Source organism: Pan troglodytes, chromosome 12 (assembly GCF_028858775.2).
Source record: "Pan troglodytes isolate AG18354 chromosome 12, NHGRI_mPanTro3-v2.0_pri, whole genome shotgun sequence".
Lineage (NCBI taxonomy): Eukaryota > Metazoa > Chordata > Mammalia > Primates > Hominidae > Pan > Pan troglodytes.
In genome coordinates, this window is record NC_072410.2 from 107,400,649 (window position 1) to 107,422,955 (window position 22,307).

The 22,307-nt window shown below is 37.1% G+C and overlaps 1 protein-coding gene across 9 annotated transcripts in view; it reads left to right on the forward strand.

Moving 5' to 3' along the window:
- The window catches only part of NBAS (NBAS subunit of NRZ tethering complex), a 393,028-nt gene that overhangs the window by 93,249 nt on the left and 277,472 nt on the right, over nucleotides 1–22,307 (forward strand). For all 9 annotated transcript variants that reach the window (XR_010149189.1, XM_001161679.8, XM_009442024.5 and 6 more), the window contains 5 exons: nucleotides 862–1,013; nucleotides 1,595–1,735; nucleotides 1,992–2,070; nucleotides 7,625–7,729; nucleotides 8,079–8,215. Coding sequence is in view for 8 of the 9 variants with exons in the window: in XM_001161679.8 (XP_001161679.4) it covers nucleotides 862–1,013; nucleotides 1,595–1,735; nucleotides 1,992–2,070; nucleotides 7,625–7,729; nucleotides 8,079–8,215 (614 nt within the window). In the remaining variant the exon portion in view is untranslated. The remainder of the gene's footprint in view (nucleotides 1–861; nucleotides 1,014–1,594; nucleotides 1,736–1,991; nucleotides 2,071–7,624; nucleotides 7,730–8,078; nucleotides 8,216–22,307) is intronic.

Here is a 22,307-nt window from a genome sequence, read left to right on the forward strand (position 1 = left end):
TACCAGAATCTCTGGGACACATTTAAAGCAGTGTGTAGAGGGAAATTTATAGCACTAAGTGCCCACAAGAGAAAGCAGGAGAGATCTAAAATTGACATCCTAACATCACAATTTACAGAACTAGAGAAATAAGAGCAAACACATTCAAAAGCTAGCAGAAGGCAAGAAATAACTAAGATCAGAGCAGAACTGAAGGAGATAGAGACACAAAAAACCCTTCAAAAAATCAATGAATCCAGGAGCTGGTTTTTTGAAAAGATCAACAAAATTGATAGACCACTAGCAAGACTAACAAAGTCAGAGATTTTGAATGGAGTTGGAGGAAGCAGTTGGGAGGGAGGAATAGGACTTTGATCTTTCCAAAAAACAGCATATCATGACTTTTTATGATCAAGTTATTCACACCCTGGGATATATCTCATGGTCAAATAAATACAGAAATTTGATGTGCTCATTTGTTTTGTTTAAAAGTTAAACATGCTTATTAATTATGACAGAATATATCTTGCCTTTCTGCCTTATTGTCTACTCTATTATACAGCCACGGTGCAAACCAAAGGCATTTATAAAAGTTAGGAGGAAACATTTTATATTTCCAAAAATGAGTCCTGAGCTTTCTGTTTCTGCGTAGCTCATTAGAGGAAGAAAGCAAGCAGGTCAACTCACACTCCCCGCATCCAGTTGTAGTCACCATTAGGGAACTGGCTGCTTTTCTCTTGAGTTCCTCTAGCAGCTCCCTATGGCCAAGGTCCTAAATAGCTGTAATACATCAGGTATAGCTTTACAATTCTGAAGGCAGTTGTAATGTGTTGTAAGATGTCATGGATTCTGTAATTCCTCTGTTTCTTCCTTTATATGCAGAGTAAAATAAAGAAACGATCCTGGGTTCTCCATGAGTGTTTGGAAAGAGTTCCTGAAAATGTGGATGCTGCAAAAGAACTGCTTCAGTATGGATTAAAAGGCACAGACCTGGAGGTTCTTTTAGCAATAGGGAAAGGAGCAGATGATGGCAGGTTGGTTACAGAAAGAATTGGATTCAAAGTAAAGGTGACTTTGTGAAAACTTTTGTATTGAGACATTGGACTGGGTAAACTTTTCTTTATTTAAGTTATTCTGTACTGAAGCAGTTGCTTTTGATCAATACTTTCTTACCTGAAGTCATTGCTCATCAGGCATTTGGAACTTTTTAAAAAATATAAATATGAGAGTATATCTGAAAAGTAAATAATTAAAATGAGACTGACACTTATTACCATTTGAAGACCTTAAGTAGAAGTGATTCAAATAGCAAACTCTGTGGACATTTTCAGCATAGGCTGCTTTACATTGAGTGAATGTAACCCCACATCTCTTCCTAAATAGTTTTCATTTTCTTGATTTTTAGATTTCTATTTGTGATAATTACTGATGACTTTTTGCCCATCTGTGGATATAATGAATGATCACTTTGTTTACAATGGCAAAAGTTTTTTTCAAATACTTTCTTCTGTTTTTGTGGAAATCAATAATTAAATCAGTCAAAATAGGAGAAAGCTTTTCACAACGTGAAGTTTTTAAAAATGATGAAAATATATTTGTTCTTTTATACTTGCAGATTTACATTACCTGGTGAAATAGACATTGACAGTATCTCCTATGAAGAGCTTTCACCACCTGATGAAGAGCCTGCCAAGAATAAAAAGGAAAAGGAGCTCAAGAAGAGACAAGAACTACTGAAATTAGTGAACTTTTCCAAGTAAATGAGTTGTTACTGTTCATTTTATAGTTTCTTTAAAATAACTAATCATTTCAGTGTGTTCCTTACTAGTAATAATTAGTCCAAATTATTTTAGCAACTTAGATCAAAGGTACTTACTATTATCTTACCCTTGTGCTTTTCTGAACTGTTTCATGAGTTTTGGACTCAACGGAATATTAATCATTTTCATTATAACTCCTAGAGAAATAATTCTGTGTAAATATAAGTGGCCTAACATAGTTATTCAAAACAGGTTGACACTGGAACAAAAGGAACTTTGCCGTTGTAGATGGAAGTTATTAACCTACTTAGATCGACTTGCAACATATGAGGTAATGAATAATTTTTGTCAAACCAATTATGTTCATTTGATCTGTCATTATAAATGCTATGGCTGCCCTAATATCGGATATTCTTGGTCTTTAGAACTATTTTTCTGGGAAAAATTAATTTCTTATAGAAGCAGGTTCTCTTATATACTAGTTTTGGTAAAAATTAGAGATTGTGAAAGCCAGAAGTTGTTTTGTTAGACTAGGGAATAGAAGTGCCTTAGCCATTTCAGTGCATTTGTGTTTTCTAGATTTATAATCTTTTTCATTTACTTTTATATTTTGATTTTAAGATAATGGCACATAACTTTTTTCCATACCAGATTTCAGTATATACTAGGTTTTAATGTGAATATTTCTGACTCGTTTTATTTTAGTGATTTTTTTTTTTTGAGATAGGATCTCACTCTGTTCTCCAGGCTGGAGTGCAGTGGCATGATCTCAGCTCACTGCAACCTCTGCCTCCTGGGTTCAGGCGATTCTCATCCCTTAGCCTCCTGAGTAGCTGGAACTACAGGCACATGCCACCACACATGGCTAATTTTTGCATTTTTTTAGAGACAGGGTTTTGCCATGTTGCCCAGTCTGGTTTTGAACTTCTAGACTCAAGCAATCCACCCGCCTCAGCCTCCTGAAGTGCTAGGATTACAGGTGTGAGCCACTACGCCTGGCGTATTTTAATTATTTGTTAGTGGGTTGAATTTAGTTGATTCACCTTTGATCCTAATTAGGGCTGAAGTTAGATTATTTGAGCTTAAAAACAGTATACTTCACATTTGGGTCTTCAGGGACACAAACATAGATGTCCCCATGTTGGGCATTTCAGTAGCACTCTGTAGTTTAAGACCAACTTAGATATTGTTAAAAGTGTAAGTGGAAGTCAGCCACATTTCAGTAATACGTAGGTTAGGTTGCTTTTTCACATGACTCTTATAGCTGAAGTTCTCCAGATTTTAAGGTAAGTTTTTCATTATTGAAGTTTGACTTCACTTGGAGGTTACTTTCTTAGTCTGTGTTCTGCCTCCCTTTTGTGTGTGTGCCTCTCAGCTCTTGGCACTGGCACACAGTAGGCACTGTATGTCACATCTGATAATGTAATGCTGGTCCCAAGAACGTCTGACCATGCAGGCAAATCCAAAAGCCTTCGATTCCCCCACCCTGCTAATATAATTGAAATGTTTTTAAACAAATACTGAAAGAGGGCTGTGGTTATTAAAAAAACATTGGTAATGACTATATCATTACCATTTATCATTACAAACAAGTTACAAAACATTCTTAGTAGTTTTATTGATAGATACAATTAGTTTGGCTATTGGATGATCACATTACTTTAAAACACGTCATGTTGATATGCCTGAGTTCTGTGATGTTTTGAGGTAATATATTGCAGAAGTCTGTACAGATACAATTTATTATTTTTATACTTAGCCTTAGTTTCTCTAATGATATCTTTTTTAAAAAGTGCCTAAAATGTTCAGTTTGACTATCCAGTTAATTTTTTTCATTATTTTTTAATTTTTAAATTGCTATTCCCTATATGACAGTAGTAAGTATATTTATTATTATACTGTAACAGTAACATTTAAAGTATTTGTTGAGCTTACTTTTTTTTAGAGAATTCAGCGAAGTTCTTGAAAAGTAGGTGAATTTGATGAATTTCACTGTTAAAACTTAGTAATGAAAATATTCAGATATAATAGCTAACCATTAGATAGTAGTAGAGATAGGCATTGCATTTTAATCACAGGACATGGCTTCTTTTATTAATACTGTGATAAATGAGATAAAAACGAATTCATTTAGATTTGACATGAATGCCTCCTAAACCCAAGATATTGTGCCATTGCTAGAGGTAGAGAAAGGAACAAGGAATGGGCTTCATGGAGTTCACATTGTATAGGCATTAAATGCTGATAAGAAAGGTATGGAGAATTGATGAGGAAACATAATGAAGAAGAATGTCAAATTCTTCCTGGGGATGTCTGAGAAGACTCCACATAGGAAGTAATAGCTGGCCTTTCACAAAAGGCAGGCAGATTTCAGGGACTAGGGAGTACCATAAGGGGGACATTAGAATGGAGTCTCCATACAGTTAGAGATTTGTCTTGTTTGCTGCTGTGTCTCTGAGCTCTGAACGGTTCCTGGCTCATTGAAGAGGTCAGTAAATATTTGTTGCAAGAACCAGTAGGTAGGAGAATACCCTTAAGAAATACCAACACATTTTTTTGAGGACTTAACTATTTGTCAGCCATTGTCTTATGAGATGGGTACTATCATCTTCTCTCCATTTTATGGGTATGAAAACTGAGGCTTAGAGAAGGTAAGTAATTTGTCCAAATAAATAGGAAGCAAGGGCTCGTAATCCGGTCTCTCTGACGAGTAGCCCATGCTGATAATCAGTGTGCCATGTAAAGGCCCAGCGGCATGAAAGCAAGTGTCAAGCTGTTGAGTAAGTAAGCCAGTCAGGGTACAGGATGGGGAGCGTGAGGGGTGGCACAGAACAAAGGTGGGAAGTATGGTTAGAATAGTTTGTGGTGATGTTTGGAAAGGTCTCCTGCCATGTAAGTAGTTGAATTGAATTTTTGTCAGAGGTTGGGCAAGTTTAGGAAATAACAAAAAGTGAAGGAGAGGAGAGGAGACTGTGGCTGGGGGTAGCCCTTTCAAGAAGTTTTACTGTGAAGAGGGGCAGAGAAGATGGTGGTGTCTAGAGCAGGTGTTTAGAACAGAAGGAAGAAGTATTGTTTTTATATTAATGGGAATGAAGTAGTAGAGGGTGAGGAGGACTTTATGGAACAGAAGAAAGAGGGGATACTTGCATGATTATAGAAGTGGAGTAGAAATGGGATCCAGGGCATGGGTGGGATTTTGAGGCTTTTTAGGAGCAGAGATATGTTTCTTTCTGCTGTAACTGGGAGGAAGGAAAATCTTATTACAGATGCAGGTAGGTGTGTAGTTTTGGTGGGTTGGAAAAATGAGGGATTTCTCATCTAATAGTGTCCAAAAAAGGCAAGGTTTTCAGCTGAGAATAGGGGCTGAGAAATAGTGTGTTGGAAGTCTGGAAAGAATGAGAGTTGTGGAAAAGTTCCTAACAGAGACTAGCAAATAAAACTTCTTAGGGAAATGTAGTAGCGTTGATGAACAGCACTAATTATCTATTTGAATTGTGTTGTCTTGAGTTTGTCAATTTTTTAGGTTTTTATTATAAAGAACTTCAGTCAGTCAAAGAAGTAGAGAGAAGAGTGGTGTGATGAGCCCGATGTGCCCATTGCTCAGCACCAACCATTTTCAGCATGCGCCAGTTGTGTGTCTTTTATTCTCCATGTTTCTACTCTTGCCTTCTCTCTTTCACTAAATATTTTAAAGCAAAGCCCGTATATCTTATTTCACCCATAAATATTTAGGTATGTATGTCTAAGAAGGACTTAAGAAACTATAACCACAATGATATGATTATTTCTAACAAAATTAATAGTAATTCCCTAATAACATCTGATACTTCATCTTCAGATTTTCCTGGTGCTTTTTTTTTTTTTTTTTTTTTTTTTTTTTTTTTTTTTTTTTTTTTTGCATTTGGTTCATTTGAATGAGGATCCAAGCAGGGTTGAGGTTTTGAAATTAAAATGGGAACTGTCAGCTTGGTTTTGTGGCATATCTTCAGTGACTTCATAGCTTGTGCTCAGGGATCATAGCTGGGTTTGACTGGTTAGGGTATGATTTGCTGGATGAGTGCAATAAAGGGAAAGAGGCAGGGATTAAGAAACCCTTTTATAGCCATGAACCAGGCAGTTTAAGCTGATTAGAAGGAATGAGGGACTTTGAGGGGAAATGGAAAGTGAACCAAGTGGAGTGAGTGGATTGGATGCCTCTGTGAGGGTGAGGAGTAGTTAAAATACCACTTAGTATGCGACTAGGAAGATTAGGAGCGGTGATCACAGAGTCGGGGTTAGACATTGAAGTGTTTCATACAGTGTCTTTTGATGATGATAGAGATCCAGGGTTTTGTGACAGGATGTGTAACTGCGATGAAATAAAGGAAATAATTGTCATGCATGAGGAATCAAAGAACTGAGAGCTTTTTTTGTTAAATGGGGTCTTGCTCTGTTGCCCAGGCTGGAGTGTAGTGGCACAGTGATAGTTCACTGCACTCTTGACTTTCTGGACTCAAGCTGTCCTCCCATCTCAGTCTCCCAAGTAGTTGGGACTACAGATACATGGCACCATGCCCAGCTAATTTTTTGTTGTTGTTGTTGAGGTGAGATCTTGCCATCTTGCCCAAGCTGTTCTCAAACTCTTGGGCTCAAGCGATCCTCCCACTTCAGCCTGCCAAAGTATTGGGATTACAGGCGTGAGCCACCACGCCTGGCTGGAACATCTGTGAAATACTTTTCTTCTTTTGGTTTCCATGAGTATGCATTAAATTCTTTTTCCCTTTACTTCTCTGACTGTTCCTCCATCTACTTTTCAGATGCAGGTTCCCTTTTCCTTGTTCATCCTTTAAATAATGTTGTTCCTCAAGGCTCTTTCAAACTCATTCTATTTAATCTCCCTTGGAATAATACTTCTGTATTAATAGCCCTATGCCATATATCTCTAACTCACATCTTAGTCCAGAACTCCTGACCTGTGTATTCACCTGCTCACTGCATAGCTCCTTTTAGACATGCCATAGTTGCCAACTTAACCCATCTACAAGTGAACTGCTCAGCTCTCCTTCCTCCCTCCCTCCCTCCCTCACCTCCTCCATATCTCCTCATTCTTCTCTTTCCTGTCTCAGCAAATTAATTCAGTCAACAAATATTTATTGGCTATTTATAAATACAGTCAGAAGAATACTGACAGGCAGTGTGCTAGGAATCTGGGATTCAGTATTAAACATGGCAGACATGAGCCCTAAGTCATACGTTGTAGTAGGGAGACCTACACTTGCGATTCCATGGCTAACTTCTCATTGTCTTTTATGTTTCAGCTTGTGGGCCACTTCTCTGTCCTCCCAGAACTAGTTGTGGCACCTTACTGAATATTTCCCCTCACCTGTTCCTGGTCTTTCCTACTAGATTTTAAGCACATTAGAGGGTGGGAAAAGTGTATTGTTCAATGTATCACAGTGCCTATCACAGCTCCCTTAGCACATGGTGAGTGGCACTCGGTTAATATTTGTTGAATGAATGAATGGTTCAATCTGCATTTGACATAGGTCACCCTAGCAGTGGTGAAACTAAAGTTCATCTATAGAGGTTCAGGTGCTCATAATACATTGTCATGAATAACTGTTGCTTATTTTTACCTGGTGGTTGATTTTGGTTGTCCTACTGCAATTAACTTAATTTTTACTGCCTATTTCATTTACTTCCAGATTAAAAAAATAACATTTATTAATATAGCCCTTTCCAAAATAAAGGCAAGAATGCAGATGTAGACTTTAGTTAACAATTGATGGTTGAAATTAATTAATTCAGGCCTTATTTATTTAGGCTGGCAGAGTTGTAAAGGTTTTTAATATTTTCTTGTCACCCATATTTAAAAGCCTTTTCATTAAATCACTGTTTCCCCTCAGGAAATCCTAGGAGTGCCTCATGCATCTGAACAGAGATATGATGCTGAATTCTTTAAGAAATTCAGAAATCAGAATATTGTTCTCTCAGCAAGAACTTATGCTCAGGTAATTTGCTTTTTGTAAATAAAATAATTATGGTTATTAACACTCTCTAAATCTTTGAGCTGTGCAGTTAATGTTATTGTGTGCATATATTACATTTTCTTTTTTGTTTTAATATTAATAAGTGTAGAGAAAATTTTAATTTAATATCCATCATTCTGAGTTTTAAAAATAAATAATTTTCATAGCCTTAGATTGAGAAACAGGATATAGGCTAGGAAAAACTAGGGTCATTTCAAAGTGTTTCATATCAGAGCTGCATAAAAAAGTTAGTTTTTGAATGTTGTCATATAAAATCACTCCTTTATTTCTTAGATTTACATTAGAAACGTACCCCTTGCCTTTTGTACAGGAAAGTAATGTACAAGCCCTAGAAATTCTGTTTACTTACCATGGTTCTGACCTGCTTCCTCATCGCCTTGCAATTCTGTCCAACTTTCCAGAGACCACTTCTCCACATGAATATTCTGTTTTGCTGCCCGAAGCTTGGTATGTGACTATGTTAACAGAATTTTACCTTCTTTTTATATATTGATAATTTTTTTGTCATACTGAACACCTTAAAGTTAAAAAAAATAATTTTAATGTAATATATTTAAACTTTTTTCCTGATAAAAAATTAAGTTATTGTAAATGGTCCTGAAGCCAAAATGTTTCCAGTGTAACAGGCTTAACTTAACGAGCACAAATTTTTCCTTTTTTTGAAAGCCTCCTGATTTTACTTCTGTGTATTCAGTATGTACTGTTTTCTGGTTTAGAACAGTTTTTAGGATAATGTATGTCTGAGTTAGTTGTATCTTTTAGAAATTGAAGTGTGTTTTTGACAGTATTAGGTGGGAAGACCCAGAAACCCAGGAATACTGCATCCTCCTTTGCTCAGCAACCCTTTCTTCATAGGAAGTTCCACAGGCACAAAGACAAATGGGAAATTAAAATATTGCTTTACCACTAGACTAATTATCCTCCTTTTAATTCATGGTGATTTGATCATTGGGTTGGGGCATGTGATATAGTGTCAAAGCCTATGTTGGAACCATTGAGTCCCTGTATTACCACCTGGTAGTCTTCCAGAGGCCAGAACATCTGTTCTTGAGAATAAAGGAGAGGGAGTACATTTGTCTCACTGCATAGCTCAAAAACAGACCATTTGCCCCAGGCCTGAATGGCACCTGGGAGAAAAGAGGGCTTAGCATACCTTGCTTAGGTCAGTTACTGAATAGAGGCATAAGGCAAAAGAGTAAGATGACACATCCATTTGTGTGAACTTTTACGTGAGGTAAGCTAGCCCACTAGTAAGTGTGGCTCAATGATTAACTACATGATTTATCTTTTCTGCATTTGAGTTACTTATCTTTAAAATGGGTTGACAGTCCCTGTCTTGCTTACTCACTTTGCATATTTTTAGTAACACCAGAATTGATAATTATAATATCTGCTTATTAACTATAGTATACTGTAAAGTACCTTGTAGTACACTGTTAAGATAATTCTGACTGAAATCATTTTTACTAATTTCAGCTACTGGAAACTTACAGTGCTAAGAGATGTTATTCAAATTAGGGGATCATTTGGTTTCCTCATTCCTCCCTTGCTGCCTCCACTCAATATCCTATTTCTAGGCATGGGTATTAATGATGATGGTCAACATGTATAGAGTAATTACTATGTATTTGGCACTTACTTATTTCTGGTCTTCAAATAATTTTGGTATTACCCTGTTATTACAGAAAGCTGAGATTTACAGAAGTTCAGTAGCATGCTGAAATCTATATATGGGCAGCCAGAATTTGAACCCGTATTTACTTTAAGTTGTAGGTCAGTAAGCACCGAGAATATATTATAAACTCCTTAGTTTACATTAGTATTAGTCCTTGAAAAGTAACTCTTTGTTCTGATAAAAATCAAGAAAAAGGGCCAGGCGCGGTGGCTCACGCCTGTAATCCCAGCACTTTGGGAGGCCGAGGCGGGTGGATCATGAAGTCAGGAGATCGAGACCATCCTGGCTAACACGGTGAAACCCCATCTCTACTAAAAATATAAAAAATTAGCTGGGCGTGGTAGCAGGGGCCTGTAGTCCCAGCTACTCGGGAGGCTGAGGCAGGAGAATGGCGTGAACCCAGGAGACAGAGCTTGCAGTGAGCTATCGCACCCCTGGGCGACAGAACGAGACTCCATCTCAAAAAAAAAAAAAAAAAAGAAAAAATGCTCAGGATGCTTTTTTCATTTTCAAATAATTTTTAGATCTGTATAGTGAGGGATAATGTAAATGATGTTTTATAAATATATTTTATGCATGTTTTCAGAATATAATTAGATCAATGGTTCTCTATCTCTTTGCAGAATAAATCTAATCTGAATGGAAAATGGAAATGATCTTTCCTACTGTAAATTGTTAGTATAGAGAAAAGGGCTACTGTCTCTTAACGGTTTTTTTAAAGGCAGTTTCTCCTTCGATTTGGATACATTTGTCTAGGCCATACCACCCTGAAGGGCCTCCCCCATGTCCTCAGATTTGGATGCATTTGTTGTCAGTGTTTTCTGATTATTGCTTAGATAAGCATTTGATTTTAACCTGAAATTTGAAAGTTGGTTTGCAAAAGAGCTGCACAGTACCCAATGCCACACTTTTCTTTGAATGCCCTGTGGTTCCTTTATGGGGCCTGCCACAAGAACCAGTTTAAATTGTGATCAATAATTTAGTCATACCCTATTGCAGCAGAGTATAATTAAAAGAATATAATGTTATTTTGAATCATTGTTTGGGGATATGTTGTTTAGACAAACTTTGAAGAGACTGATTTCTTATGAGTTCTTAAGTTACGCTTGTTTTCAAACACATTTGGAAAAAATAGAGTTTTTTTAAAATTAACCTTTGTTCTCAAGAAAGTCTTTCACACTGTTTTTTTGTATAGTTGTAAATAGTGAGAATGAACAACAGGTTACAATAATATCTCCGTCCTTTCATAATTTAGGTTTGTATTAGTCTGTTTGTGTTGCCACAGAGAAATACCTGAGGCTGGGTAATTTATAAAGAGAAAAGGTTTAATTGGCTCACAGTTGCACAGACTGTACAAGAAGCATAGCGCTGGCATCTGCTTCTGGTGAGATCCTCAGGAAGTTTCCAGTCATGGCGGAAGGTGAAGGGGGAGCAAGCGCTCTCACATGGTGAGAGGGAAGCAAGAGAGAAAAGGGGGAGGTCCCAGACTCTTAAACAACTGGAACTAACTGAGTGAGAACTCACTTATCACCAAGGGGACGGTGCTGAACCACTAATGAGGGATCTGCCCTCATGATCCAGTTGTCCCCACCCAAACCCCGCCTCCAGCACTGGGAATCACATTTGAGTGTGAGATTTGGAGGGAACAAACATCTAAACCATGTCATAGTTACTGCAAAGCAAACTTGTGCTTCAGGCATAACCTCTTCTAGGAGGATTTCTGTAAGGTGCTCCTTTCCCTATACTCATAATTCTTTCTTTATTTTCATAATGTAACACTTTTTACACTGTGTTATAGTCATACTTATTTCTGCCTTTTTCCCTCATTTCCTTCTTTAATAAATATCCGAGTAACTCTTAAAGACAGAGACCATCTCTTCCTTATGTTCAGATCCCAGTTAGGGTGGCGCTTGTATAGTGAGTATACTGAAAATATTTGCTGACTGCATAAATTAGGTCCTCTTGTGTCATTTAAAAAAGAGATTATGAAGTTTCCTGCAGGTAGTGCAGATGGACTTCCACTTGCTAACCTGGAAGAAGCCCAGGTCTGTGTTTACTGAGGTCCCGAAGGATTCAACTGCTGTTTCAACCCATCGTTAAGGACGGAACTCTTTTATTCTAATTGAAGCTTTACCCTAAATGACAAGTAGAGCAGTAAGATGTACTTCTAGAAGTTATTTCCGTTGTGAGGGTTCTTTGAATACTTGATATTCATTTTCAGCTCACTTGGAAGCAGTTCAGATGAGCAGTGTCCTATTTGTTGGTGCGTGAGTGCTTTCCTCCACTTTCCACGCACCGTTGGCTGGGCACCTCGAACGTGCATGGAACTGTGGTAGGGATTGAGGATGAGTAGAGCATAGCTCCTCTTCAGCACGAGTGATCAGGGATGCTTTACGAAGCAGTAGCACTTCCTGTTACAGCATCATGCTTTTAAACTGAGGAAGAAAGAAAACTTAAACATACCCTAAATAAGTAATTGCAGCTCATTCTGCTCTTTTCTTTTTTCTCCTCAATAGCAATGCTGAAAACTATCAAAATGACCTTGACATCCCCTCACTGCCTTGGATGGCCGTTAACTTTCCATGTGTGTGCCTTATTCTTCTATGAGAGTGTACATTGCTCAGTGGCTCAGCCTGTTTCATTTTGCTCTTTTCTTTGACTCCTCCACTTATATTTTGCAAGTAATAATGACTTTTTAATAATCTGTTGAATTGATTTCAAGTCAATTAGTGACTTGAGTTGAAACAAGTCACTAGACTCTTAAGTGTATGGCTCCCCAGATGCCTGTCTCACTGTGCAGTCTTCAGCTAGCCGTTAGGAGGCTTGCATAGAGCCCCCTGCTCTCTCCATTCCTGCCACACAGGCCTCTGGCTGTTCCTTGACCTTGCCAAGCCTGCTCCTGCCCTGGGTCTTTTTAATTTAGTGTGCCCTTCTCCCATGTCATCCTGTGACTGGGTCTCTTACTTCATTCTGAATCTCTACTCAGCATATCTCTTCATAAAGGTCTTCCCTGATCACATTTTTCATATAAGCTTCACTTTGCCCTTGCTTTTTGCCTATACTCTGTTTCTGTTCATAGCACTTACTCCTAATATGTTACATGGTTATTTGTCTTCTCTACTTTATCTGATCTTCCTTGGCCTTCCTATTTAAAATTCTACTCTCATTTTAAATCTTCCTTCTCTGCTTTATTTTCTTCCTAGCATTTATTATATAGTAATCTAATTAATTTGTGTTTTACTTATTTATCTTATTTATTGTCTGTTTCCCCTTCTGAAATAGCAGCTCCAATGGACAGCGATTTTGTGTGTTTTGTTTCCATCCTTATCTCCTGCAATTAGAATATTGCCTGGAATGTAGGCACTCATTAAATACTTGTTGAGTGAATGAATAAATGCATGAGTGAATGTAAGATCCATAAAGAAGGAGTTTGCCTCTTGCTCACGAATGTAGCTGCAGTACTGAGAACAGTGCCTAGTACAAACCAGTAGCTCAGGAAGTATTTTTTTGAAAGAATGAGTGACTTAGGAACCACAAATTAAGTGCATAGAAGGGTAGATAGAATTTTAGATTTTAGAGTTCAAGCTATATTAAATTTTGCAAAGCAATAGTAAGTTATGCCAAGTTGACCTATTGCCTGCTCTGTTTTGAGATCCCACTGGCAGAACTTTTGCCTTGGCATTTAACCAACATTTGATTAACCACTTTCGATTCAGACACATTTTATGATTATGAAAGCTGGGAAACTTCTAAATTATGGGCTATTTTTGTGTTTTATATTGTCAGTCTTAAATCATCATGTGTATTTGACATTGATGAAATGTGACCAAGTTTTGTAAAGCTTTGAAATTACATTTGCTGTCATAGTTGATGCATCTTTTTATAGCCACCTGTTCTGAGTTTGTAACTGTTATAAAATGTTTACATTTTATATTCTAGTTGGCTGTTTTAAAGTACAAAGGTGACACTTTTTGCAGTCTTTGTTAGCTTCCACAACTTGAGATAATAGAGATTTTCTGTTAGAAGAAGCATTTTGGCAGTGGGGTATTTTTTGGTGCCTATAGCATATTTCAGAAAGATTATTTAGATTTTTCATTTTTGCTCTTTTTCTATTTAAAAATATTTCCTGAGTGATGAATACAATTTGGTTAAAAAGACTGTATTTTGAACTGTTGTCTGTTGAAATAGTGTAGTGTAGGAGTAAGAGCATTGACTATCTAGTTGCCTATGTTTGTGATCTTGGGTTTCTTAACTGCACTGCAGTCTTCTCACTTGTAAAGTGGATATGCTTATAGCACTTACTTCATAGTGTTGTGAGAATGATTAATGAGTTAATGTATATCAACCACTGAGGACAGTGCTTGGCACCAAGTAAGTGTTGCTTTAGTGTTAGCAATTATTATTAATGCAGAATCCCATGCTGAAGCCTTGGTCTTATGTGCTTATGTACTTCATATACTTATTGCTTTAAACTTCTTACTGGAATATGTACACAGAACAGTTGCAAAGGTAATACAGATAATTCTTATATACTATTCACCTAGGTTTTTTTTCTTCTTCTTATATAACCATAGCATATTTGTCAAAATTAGAAATTAGCACTGGAATAGTCCGTTCTGCTATAATGTGACACATGAATTCCTAAAAGTCACTGCATTATACAGAATTATTTAGTGAAAACCATAGGGCATATGAGAAAAGGGGGATTAATGGTATAGTACTCAAGAACTTTGCTCACTGGAACATATTTAGTAACCTAACAAAAATTATAGCATCGGCCGGGTGCGGTGGCTCACGCCTGTAATCCCAGCACTTTGGGAGGCCAAGGTGGGCGGATCACCTGAGGTCAGGAGTTTGAGACCAGCCTGGCCAACATGATGAAACCCCATCTCTACTAAAAACACAAAAATTAGCCGGGCATGGTGGCACACACCTGTAATCCCAGCTACTTAGGAGGCTGAGGCAGGAGAATCGCTTGAACCCATGAGGCAGAGGTTGCAGTGAGCCTAGATCGTGCCACTGCACTCCAGCTTGACGACAGAGTGAGACTCTGTCTCAAAAAAAAAAAAAAATTGCAGTATAGTTTTACGTGTATTGAATGGTTAAGAAATACTTACATACTAAAATATGGCCCTTTACCTTGAAAAATACCTGGAGAAGACCTTGCTTATGGAAGGTGGGTATCAGAAGAGTGGCAGTTTGTGAGCTATTGGGAAGTGGAGAAAGGAGGGTGATCAGAAATTTGATGGAGAGTTATAACACCAGCTGTGGATGGGAGTTGCTTCTCACACACTTGGTGAACTGAAGTAGCTGGTAGATGTTTGAGGAATGTACATGCACACGGAATCCGGCATGGCTTGGTTCAGCAGGGTGCAGTTTTCCATGTTCACCTGATGCTGTAACATGCAGAAGGATGAAATTGTGCATCAGCAAATGAGAAATTTGTGTAACATGTAAGTTGTTTCCTAATACATCCATTCATTGGAATAAATTTGCATTTTAAAATACTATAGCAGAACTGACTGTACAGTACTGTGAGCTAACTACAGATTTATTTGGATTTAACAGTTGTTTTTTTTTTTAACTAATATCCTTTTTCTGTTTGAGGATACAGTCCAGGATACCACATTGCATTTAGACTTCATTACTTTTAATATCTGGAAATAAACTCTATTTTTCCATATCTGTTCATTAAGAAATGCTGTGACAATTAATATGTTTACTGAACAATGAGAATTGATACTCATTTATATTCCTATATTATCTCCAGAATCAGTAAGAAAATACTGAATCATAGTTAGTATATTTGAAATATTGCAGTATTTAAAATATTTTATAGTATAAATGGGAAAACTCTGTTGATGGAATCTCTGTTGATTCTTCTCGCCCTCTTAGAAAAGCTGTTACTAGACAGGGTGCGGTGGCTCACGCCTGTAATCCCAGCACTTTGGGAGGCCGAGGCGGGCGCATCATGAGGTCAGGAGATTGAGACCATCCTGGCCAACATGGTGAAACCCCGTCTCTACTAAAAATACAAAAATTAGCTGGGCGTGGTGGCGCACAGCTATAGTCCCAGCTACTCGAGAGGCTGAGGCAGGAGAATCGCTTGACCCCAGGAGGCGGAGGTTGCAGTGAGCCAAGATTGCGCCACTGCACTCCAGCCTGGTGACAGAGTGAGACTCTGTCTCAAAAAAAAAAGAAAAAAAAAAAGAAAAGCTGTTACTATAGTATCCTGGCAATTTGCTTGCTTGTAAGTATCTAAGTTTAGTTAGGTTATTTGATGATTCAAAGTTTGACTGTGAAAAGCTTGCTGTAACATGCAGATGGATTGTAATTGATTAAAGTATGAAAATATGTTTTCGGTGTTGCCATTTTTCTTTCTGAATTTGATTGCATGGATTATCTGTTGTCTTCTAATTATTCTTGACCTTTGGTTTCACAGTAATTTTATGGCTTATCAGTAAGGCTAAAAAGTGACTGAGTGAACAATTTTAGGTCACCAGTGGTTTAGATCACATAGGATGCCAACTTAATCTTATGTCGGTATATACCTAGTCCCCATCTTCAGAAACTGCTGTTTTCCTAGAGCACAGAAAGCACAGTCACCTGCCTTCATTTAGAACAATGTTGCAAAACAGTGTGATAAATTGTATGACAATCCTGTTGGCAGAAGGGTTCTTCCTTAGGGCCTCTTTGTGCTCTACATGCTTTAACTGATGGCTTTGGTACTTTATTCTCTTGCTAACCCTGGGTCATTCCTGCTTTCCTTGGGCCTTGTTCCTTTTGTGCTCTCTGCCCCACTTGATGGTGCAACAGGAAATTCAGGGTCTCCAGAAGTTTTCCAATTCCCATTTTTAACGGGGGAGTGTCATCAGGTAAAGAAGTCTGGCATTCTTTTCTCCCTACTGATGAGTCATTGTCACTTACCCATTCTAGAGGGCCTTCTAGTGACCAATTTGGAGGGTACTATTCTGTTTGCAGATGTCATAGTATCCTGTGACAATTTTTTTAAAATAACAAGACTAACACATATCTCCTAATAAAGTGCTGTGAATATAGTGCATACATGAAATGATGGTTAATGACTGTTGGATGAATAAATGATTACGTGAGCAGATTTAGAAAATACAAGGTAGTGTGACAAAGTAAATAAGATGCAGTCAGAAGCATTCTCTTGAAACCGAATCTGGAAAGGAAACCTGTTGTTGGCTTTCTCAGACTGTAAGCATGGAGATAATTCTAGTTGTGTTCTTCTACAATCCTATTCAGAGCGAATACATTTTTTGTGCATTCATAAATCACACTTTATATCTTTATATCTTGTTGACTCAGTTGAGCATAGGGACCATTAGGACCGTTTGGCTATGATACACTTTTTTTTTTTTTTTTTTGAGACAGAGTCTCTCTGTGTTGCCCAGGCTGGAGTGCAGTGGCGCGATCTCGGCTCACTGCAAGCTCCGCCTCCTGGGTTCACGCCATTCTCCTGCCTCAGCCTCCCGAGTAGCTGGGACTACAGGCACCCGCCACCACGCCCGACTAATTTTTTGTATTTTTAGTAGAGATGGGGTTTCACCGTGTTAGCCAGGATGGTCTCGATCTCCTGACCTTGAGATCCACCCGCCTCGGCCTCCCAAAGTGCTGGGATTACAGGCGTGAGCCACCGTGCCCATCCTGGCCATGATACACTTTTAATTTTATCTTAAAAAATATTGAATTGTAAAATACACCTAACATAAAATTTGCCATCTTAACTATTTTTAAGTGTACAGTTCAACATTGTTAAGTACATTCACGTTGCTATGCAAGCAATCTCTAGAACTCTATCTTGTAAAACTGAAACTCTATACCTATTAAACATCTCCCCATCTTCCCACCTAGCCCTTGGCAACCACATTTCTGCTTTGTATCTCAATGAATCTGACTTCTCTAGGTATGGCATGTAAGTGGAAATACAGTACTTGTTCATTTATTGACTTTTTTTTTTTTTAGCGTAATGTTCTCAAGGTATGATATACTTCTGGTGAAATTAATGTTAAGATTAAATAAGATTTAGAGTGGTTTCTACTTGTGGGTCATGTTTCTGTTTATGCTGCAAAACTGTAAAGGATGAAGATAAACTCTAGTTTGAGATGGGAGATTATGTCACTATTTTTGCCTGAATCCCTTCGAAGAACCTCTTCTTCATCTTTTGGTGATAAAGAGAGTATCCAACCTGAAGGGAACTTCTAGTGTCTTCTGATACTTTATTTTACTCTTGTGGATTTGAATAGGCAAACGTGGAGACTTTTTGTGTTATTACAACAGCGTAAAACTTATGATATGAAAACAAAACATCAATATTCATATTATTAAAATTTCCAGTAGAACAAATTTGATTTAGGTCAAATTGATTCACTTTATAATTTAAATCATTAATAAGAAATTTACCTTTAAAAAGATCAGAGGATATTGTTCCAGTTCTTCACAAATCAAAGGTAGATGGAAGTCTACTTTTTACTATACTTTAGGCCTTAAGTTGATGATATTTTGATAATTATATTAGTTTATGATTTTCCAGAAATGAAATAATTTGAACTGTCTTTTTTATTGACACCAAAATGGACTCTAGGCAGTTTTCAATTTAGAATGTAAATTGGCTGGATGCGGTGGCTCATGCCTATAATCCCAGCACTTCGGGAGGCCATGGCAGGAGGATAGCTGGGGGGTAGGTATTTGAGACTAGCGGGGCAATGTAGTAAGATGCTGTCTCTACAGAAAATAAAAATAATTAGCTGGGCATGGTGGCACACTTCTGTAGCCCCAGCTACTTGGGGGCTGAGGCAAGAGGATCACTTGAGCTCTGGATTTCAAGGTTACAGTCAGCTGTGACCGTTCCACTGTACTCCAGTCTGGGCAACAGAGCAAGGCTCTGTCAAATAAATAAATAAATAAATGGATGAATGAATGAATGAATGAATGAATGAATGAAGCTAAATTACCTTTTTCTCCCAAACAGTCCCAGAATCAATTACTGTTGGTATAGTTTCATAGTTTTATGGATATTCCAGAAGGTTGTCTTCCATAAGAAGAATGTTAATGTTTCTTGCAAAGCAGCTATTGGCTTTTGAATTTTAACCTTCTTTTGAGTGAAATTTATAATTAATCATGAGTACATGTAAACTCATTTAAAAATGAAAGCATCAAAAATGAACCTGATGCTGAAAAAAAGAAAAATAAGTTTAAACATTTCTAAATTGCTTTATATTGTTTCACTTTCATTGAAAGAACAGTTTAGCAAAAATGTGTGAGTCATATAAATTTTATATTATTTCAGAAATATTTAGGGAATACTTGTGTTCCATATAAAGTAATTATATTTGATTCAGTAAATAAATAGAAATGTGAATCAGATGTGGTACCTGTCCACAGATAAATTTGTAATCTAGTGGGGAAGATCAGACAGGTTAGATACAACTTTAAGATAGATACACCTATCTTAAAATGTGTTATATGAGGAGGTTAGATAGGCTTAGAGATGGGAGAGATGCAACTTTCTGTTGCAAAGGAGGTGAATCAGGAAAGCCTTCTTGGAAAGGTAAGATTTGGATCTAGATCTTGAAAGTTGAGCATGTTTTTGATGTTGGGAAATTTGAGTAGGAAAGAAGTGTCTGAATGTATATTTAATCCAAAGTATTTCGCATACTGAGTCTTTGTGTATATCATATTGCTTATTCACAGAGTACAAAATATATTCCCAATTAATTTGTTAGGTGAAAATGAACTAGTGTAGCGTGTTTCCAGTAAACAAAGATGAATCTCTTTTTATTTATGCTTTTATATAGCCTAGTCCTGTTATTTCTTTTTGTATTCCCTGAAATTTAAAAAGAAGTAATTTTCATTTGGTATTCTAGTTCTACCCTAATTTTGCTGTGATAATAAAATACCACCTTAACTGTAGGCTGGATGATGAAATATTTATGGAAAGATCAGGGCATTGCATTTACTTTTTGATTCTCCAGGGAAACATAAAAGTGTTTCTTTTCCCTTTAAGGTTGAAAACTTGATTAGTTACCTAATCAAAATTCAATTCCCCTATGTGCAGTTTATTTCTGAGCTGCTATGAGGAAAAAACAATAAAATGGCTTTGTATTTCTGACTTGGAAAAAGTGTTTGGCCTTCTGAGGTGACTGTCCGCAGAGAGGAGTCCACAGAGTACTTAACAGAGTGGGATATGCTGGCAGTTCCTGAATCTAAGAATAACCTTGTGGTTGTATCAGCTAAGAAAGGCCTAACAGCCTCTATTGGCTGGGAACAGGGTTAGGATCTGGTGGTAGGGGTAATTGGTTTGCATGTCTTCTGGCACTGTGGGCACTTTAGATCTTGATAGAATGGGTTCTTATCTTCCTATTTAAAGAAAAAAAAAGGGTTCAGGGCGAGTTCTCTGATTAAGAAGGTGTAAGTCCGTATTATTTCAGAGTAGTTTTTTTGGGCCTTGGAAGTATGTTGACATTGATATTTGTTATGTATCTGGTACTCTGGGGAGTCCTAAAGAAATGAAGATGTACTAGTTAATTAACCCATTTCCTCTTTTATTCAACAAACATCTCATGACTGACTATGGAACATTTGTTTTTAAGTTTACAAACCAGCTTTATGTTTCACATATAGTTCACATAGCATGTTCATGAGATAAGCAGAAAGGGATTGTTTTGCTTTTAGGGCAAAATTGTGAGGCATCAGTGAAACAGGTCCTGAAATAGGGAATTATTTTAATAAATAATTTTAATTTTATTGCTGTTTTAGTGTGAATGTAACTATTTTCCAGTATTTTTAATGTAACAATATAATTTTCAGTTTCCATTTTTATTTGAAATTAAGAAATCTTTGAGAGATCCTTTTTTTTAAACTAATGTGTTCTCTTAAAAAGAAGGATGCTATTACTAGACTCAGATACCAAATGATACCCTTTTCATGGAGTTCTCTTTCATATTCATTTTCTTGCAAACTCTAAAAACCTTGACCAATAATTTCAGAATGTGTGATTCTTACACAGATCGTAACATCTTCTGAATGGTTGTATTACCTGAGGTAAATAGTCCCTGTAATTCTTTTTGGTCCTACATTTCATTAGTATGTAAAACTTGTCTGTAACAGCCATGTGTCTTTGTCACACTATATTTAGTTAACATATAAATAAACCTTTTTTCTAATTTCTGATATAGGCAAGCCTGTTTAAACATTGCATTTATAAGAAGAAAAATTCTGCTAAGAATCAGAATAATATTTTGTCGACAAGACATGCATTATTTTAAGAAAAGTTTTGTCCTCAGTGTGTGCCTATTTCATTTAATCCTAAAAGTTTAGATGCCATGTAATAGGAACTGTGAAAAAAAATCCATGACATATATGAATGTTGGGATCACATGGCATATGGTGCTGACATACTTAATGTGGAGAGGTAGTAGTATAGTGTACTGGAAAGAGTGGTGCATTCCATCAGAAACAGGGACGTCCGTCTTGTGTGAATACATGCTAGCTGTGTTATTTTTGGAAAGTCATTTGGCTTCAGTTTCTTCAAGTGTGAAATGGGAGATTGTAGAGGTACTTATGATTAAGTAACGTAAGAGATACATCATCTAGCACAATTGCTAGCGTATAAGTGGTGTTCATTAGACAGTAATGGTGGTGATAATAGGGGATATGGTTATAGGAGTAGCAGCAGCAATTTTTTTCTGTAGATTTTGATAGGAATATACATTATATTATAGATGTCTTTTAATTTTAGGTACGCTAAAAGGGCTTGCAAGAGGCTGAAGATGAATTAACAAAATAGAAAATTATAACAGGAAATTGCTGTAGTTCGACTGATGATGCCCTCTCCAAAATTCATGTTGAAACTTTATTCTTAATGCAACAGTATTAAATGGTGTGGCCTTTGGGAGGCCAAGTTCCCATGATGGGATCAGCACCCTTATAAAGGCTTGAGAGAGAAAGGAGTGCTCTCTTGCCATTTTGTTCCTTTCACCATGTGAGGACACAGCCTTCGTCCCCTCTGAGGGTCACAGTGACATGGTACTATCTTGGAAATAGAGACTGGGCCCTCACCAGACACCAAACCCTTCATTTTGGATTTCCTAGCTTCTGGAACTGTGAGACATAAATTTCTGTTATTTATAAATTACCCAGTCTCAGGTATTTTGTTCTAGCAGCATAAATGGAGTAAGACAGGAGTATTTCTTCTTGATAACACTTGTGCTTTGATTTATTGTCTGAGACAGTGCCCCTTTCCTGGTGTGAGGTACCTGAGTTTCCAAATTACTAATAAAAAAATTGCTTAGTGAGCATTGCATCAAATGAAGTTGAGGTTTTAAATTTCACTTTTAATTGAATTATGGATACAGGAAAATGAACAAATCATAAATGTGCAACTTGATGAATTTTCACCAAGTGAACATGATTAAGAAACAGAATATTACCAGCATCCCTTGTGCTCTCTCCTTTTACCGTCTTCTAGCCACCTCACTCCAGAGAGCCACTATCTTGGTTTCTAACACAGCACATTAGCTTTTTCTCTTAATCAAGGGACCAAGAGAACTATTTTACCTAAACTCTGGGAAAACATAAAGAACTGTCTTTCCCTCTCAACAGAGATGAAATTCTCGTATCTATCAAGTCAGATGCCTTTCTTGCTTTTCTAATGTTGGATGTACATTGACTTTTAAAAACAATTTAAAGTGTTATTTATGAACAACATATAATGGGATCTTTCTGTGTTATCCAGTCTGGCAATGTGTAGCTTTTAATTGGCATGCTGGGACTTACTGTTTGTATTTAAGGCATGGTTCAATATGGTTCAGCGTAAAGCTGATGTTTTAAACTGGTATT